This window comes from Camelina sativa, chromosome 20 (assembly GCF_000633955.1).
Source record: "Camelina sativa cultivar DH55 chromosome 20, Cs, whole genome shotgun sequence".
In the NCBI taxonomy this organism is placed as follows: Eukaryota; Viridiplantae; Streptophyta; class Magnoliopsida; order Brassicales; family Brassicaceae; genus Camelina; species Camelina sativa.
The window spans coordinates 4,125,343-4,130,130 of NC_025704.1; the positions used below are offsets into that span (position 1 = coordinate 4,125,343).

The 4,788-nt window shown below is 34.8% G+C and overlaps 1 protein-coding gene across 1 annotated transcript; it reads right to left on the reverse strand.

Annotated features, from left to right (window-relative positions):
- Nucleotides 2,899-4,142, reverse strand: LOC104769198. The gene is made up of 2 exons (XM_010493349.1): nt 3,365-4,142; nt 2,899-3,224 (listed from the first exon to the last, which is right to left on the reverse strand). Exons 1-2 carry the CDS (start codon nt 3,964-3,966, stop codon nt 2,912-2,914), a joined length of 915 nt encoding a protein of 304 aa, XP_010491651.1. The 5' UTR covers nt 3,967-4,142; the 3' UTR covers nt 2,899-2,911.

A 4,788-nucleotide genomic window follows, 5' to 3' on the forward strand; every position in this document is an offset into this window, starting at 1 on the left:
TAAGAACATTTTATTAAAAAAATTCACATGATTATATTTTATTTGGTTTCAACAATGTTGTTTATAAACATATAATTGTTAGCTGTGTCATAAAATGTATATATAATTTTACATCATAACTATTAACTACAAACTTTATCTTTAATCTGTAAGTATATATATAATAATAAATATTAAAAAATATTTAATAGTCAAACAAAAGGTGAGACACTAAAATGATTAAGAGGCAACGTTTAATCGTGACTGTTTGTATTCTTACAAATCTGGAATCCCCTTTTCGTTTTCGATAACAGAGAAGAAACAGGAAAAACCCTAATTGGAGAAAATCATGAGATTCGATTAGCGCCAAGGTCAAGGTCTAATTAATCTTCTTCCCAAAAGAACTAATTGGCGTATACACGCCAAGGTCTTTCATTCTTGGAGTATCAGCGAGTTCTTTACAAAAAGAGTACTGCTTCTTGTGGATGTAGAGGTTAGTATCGTTAATTGAACATCATTCTTACTTAAAGTTCATTTTTTAACAATTCTTATATATACGACTTCCTACACAATTGTTATTAAACTGTGAAGAGTAACACAATCAAAACTACTTTTTTACCAAATACACTCGCTAAACTCCAGAAATATATCGACGATGTTGAATGGTATGATATTAGAAATTTTAAAGTAATCAATCCAACCATGAATGAGAGGAATACTCATCATCCTTATCAAATTAAATTCACGGACGATACCACTATGACGCTGGTCCAACAATTGAGTCCAAAGAATTACTTTTGATTCGAGTATTTGGATGATATATATCATGGAAAAATAAATCATCCCATCTCTTTCGGTAAGTGTTTCGTTAATTAATTTAATATTGATATGGTACAATATGTGAGTATAGTTAATTGTAACTTTGTGTTCGGGAATCTAGAATCTTTATAGGATTTGTTGTAACTTTGCGTATTGGTCCCTCCCTTAGAAAAGTATGAATTAAACTTTTACCAAATATAGATTTGCAACACTTTGGAAAGCTAAATTCTGTCTTTTTCCCAAATTAGTTGTCTGTGAGTGTATAGTAGATGTGGAAGATAAAAGAAGACCTGAGAGTGCCAATAATAGTAATGATGTTCTCACGTTGTTGAATGGCAGGTAAAAGACATTTACTCTACCTTTAGGACAGTTACGTTTTAAAGTTGTCTCTATTAAGATTTTTTATTAATTTGATAAACATGTAGGAATGAAACTGTGAAATGTCGTGTCAAAAACAACTACACTTCTGAATTCATGTCTAAATGGCAATCAAACGGGTGCCATCTCATATACAAATCCAAACCTTTTTTTTGTGTAATGCGGTTTGTGAAACTCGGAGAATATGAAGGTGTGTAACATAAAATAGTTCTGATATAATCATCATAAGGTAACCAATATATTAATTTTAAACTGCAAATGTTTATAAAACCACAGTTCGAAGGACTGGAGAATCACCAGGCTATGTAAGATTTGATTATGTAAAAATAACTTTATACACTTTATATATGATTATGTATGATGTTAAAATAATTTTGTTTCATACACTTTATATATTTACAAGTCTGAGTTTGCTGGACGTTATTACATAAACCATGTGATGGAGCATCAAAGTGAGAGCCCAGGGACTCAGTCATAAAGAATGGACTCAGAAATAAAGATACAGTGGCTTAATTAACTTTTTGTATATGCAAACTTTAGTATAATTTTGAATGTTTATAGTACCAAATACAATGGTCTAAATAGAAGTACATTTATGGGTTGCTTAAAATATTATTTTAATAGTCTAAACGAAATTACATATTATATTATCCCAAATTATTATATCAAGGTAATTAAAATTGACCGTAACAATTGTATTTGGCTCATTTAAAATTTTGTTACGGTCAATTTGGGCTTAAACTTTGAAAATAGCCTTTAAAATTTCAATTAAACTTTAAAAATAGACTTTAAAATTTCAATTTATATTTTGCATATGTAGAGTAATACTATAAACATTTTATTAACTATTCATTTTATTATTTTAAAAAGTGAAAATAATAATATTTAATATGAAACTTTTAAAAATATATATATTTGAACATACGAACTACTATAAAAATTAAAAAAAATTAAACAGATTTTTAAAATATAATAAAAATTTGATTCAACATTATGAAGAATTAAATTAGTTTTTTTTTTCTATTCAGTTCTTGCCCGCACAAGCGTGCGGGTAACTCTCCTAGTTCTATTGTAAGGCTATAGTCAGTGGCCTACCTGCCTCTTAGAGGTGAAGATTTCAAGTCATACTATGACGAGTCTGTGATTCTTTTTTGGCTCATAAGACGATTTGGTTTATGTTTTGTAGAATTTCAGAGTTGGTATTGGAAGAAAGACGTCATTGCTTACAGAGTCAACAAGGTAAATGTCGTCAAGTGGGAAGTTTTGATATACATTTACTGTTTTACTCGTCTGTGAATGTATAAAGCAATTTTGAAAGTCTAAAAGGAGTTTCTGTTACATTCAAAAAGGTCTTTCTTGTTTTCAGATCCAGTTTCATCTCCTAAACAGTAAACACCGTGGAAACACTAGAAACTGAGAAGTACGGTTACGGAAAACCTCTGCTAAGGCATAACATGCTGCTCTACTGCAGCTTTAGTTTCAAGCAAGCCAAACTGATCCCTAGCTAAATGCTATATCGAAGCCATAAGATTGTACCATATCATTTCCTCTTAGTCTAATTCGTATTTACTATGCATAGGAATCAATTGCAGAATTATTTATGATAAGAAGATTTTGACAACTCTCTCTGATGTGTCAGTTTGGATATTGTTGACGAAAAAAGGCATTTCATATCAGACCAAAGACAGGATGGATAGAAGTGGCTGTCTAATCCAAAAAAAAAACAGAGGATAACTCATTGCATAGGTTGAGGTGGAAAATAGTAAGGGACCTTGCCCGTATAGCGCGTTGAGTGGTTTGAGGTGCTATCCTGCAGTCCAAAGATTCCTACATCCTGGGTGAAACTGGACTCTTGGGAATCGAGATAATAGATGTTGTTTCTCTCGAGGCCAGGGAAGGAGCTAGCAGGAACACAGAAAGGCTCAGACTTGGATAGGAAAATGCAGAGATCTCCAATGTCTTCAGTGTAAGTAGCATTCCCTCCCTCGTCTACCCTGAAGACCCTAAAACCTTTGGTTTCCAAATCCACCATATCTTCTCTGGCGGACCTAAGAAGGAAGGTATGGTCATATATAATGCAGTCACTCTGTTTTAGTAAGTAAGTAGTTTGGTAACATAAGAAAATGAAGAAAAAGTATTAAGAAGCATGGAACCAGACTCTTAGGGGGCTGATCTTGGAGTCCCATACCTGTACCAAATAACAAGGAACATCTCGCCTGCTGACGACTCCACCAAGTGTTCGGCCCTGCACCACGAGTCACAAGGCTCTAGGTTGTTCGTCTTTCCCAAGACGCCGGGAAGGTTTTGATGAAAATGCAACTTTGTAAACTTGGGGTTGTCCCTGTGTTTGAGGAGATCCCAGGATGCCAAGTGGTTGGCTCCAGAAGCGGGCAAGGAGAACATCTGATCCCTCTTGGAAAAAATGACATGGGAAGTGAAGAAACTGGGGTCTTGGACCCTGATGTTGGTCCATTTGGTGTCGTGAGCTGGCCTGCACAGGCTGAGTTGAGGTCCCAAGAACTTGACAGCCACAACACAGTCGTCATTCAGAGGAGAAGAAGAGGACATGGCCACGTTGGTGACAATCCGGGTCTGGCAATGGCGAATAGGCAAAATAGGAGGCAGTGAAATACGTTTTGGGTCTGCAGAGTCACTTGTGTATACGTTCAGATCGTCTTGGAGACACACCACACCCTTGCTGTTGAGGGTAGCGACCCAGCCTCTGGATGCTCCAATCGTTGCGTTTGCCTCTAGCAACTCATAAGGAACCTTCTTGTCCCACTCCACCATATACCCAATGTCGGCGATATAAGTCTGGATTTTATGTCCACCATTAGGTTTATTGCGTAAGACAAAATATGGTGGACAAGACGAAAGCAAACTACGAGAGCTCCACCTCTGAAGAAGAAGAAGCTTATGTCCTAGTAGTAGAGATTCGTTGCGAGGCTTGGTGAGTCGGGAGAGGATCAGAGACATTTTTCTATCCGTTGGTGCTCCTCGACTCTGGTGGAGTCAATTAAAGCCGATTTTCATAAGCGTGCTCACCAAGTTCTTTTTTTATTTCCTTTTTGGCTCACCAAGTTCTTTTTATTTTCGGGTTTCTAATTTTCTATATTTCTTTTGCTTCCAAAAATAAATCTGCCTCATATATTTTTATATCCTTTTTTGTTTCTTTAACGTGGAAAAAAGGAAAGAAAAATGTCTACTAATTTAAATGTCCAATGACTGAAAACATACGCATGTAGTTCATTCGTTAATAAATAAAGCATGGTTATAGTCTCCATTATAATAAATAAAGCATGGTTACTATACTATAGTAATTAGGTTAAGATTGTTGCATTAGTATAAAAGAGATGTAATGTTGTAAGAAAGCATTATTCAAAATTAACAATGTAGTCTTTGGAGTAAAACAGCTTCTTGTCTCATCTCTAACAAACAAACCAAAATGGAGAGATAGAGAGAGCAAGATGCCAAGACATCTAATCACCACTTTTACACACATCATGCACACATTTCTCATATCTCCCCTATCCACATCTCTCAATTATTTAAGAACAAATAAGTTTTTAATTAGCCTCGACCTCCACAACATAAATGGTATTCTCTTTATTT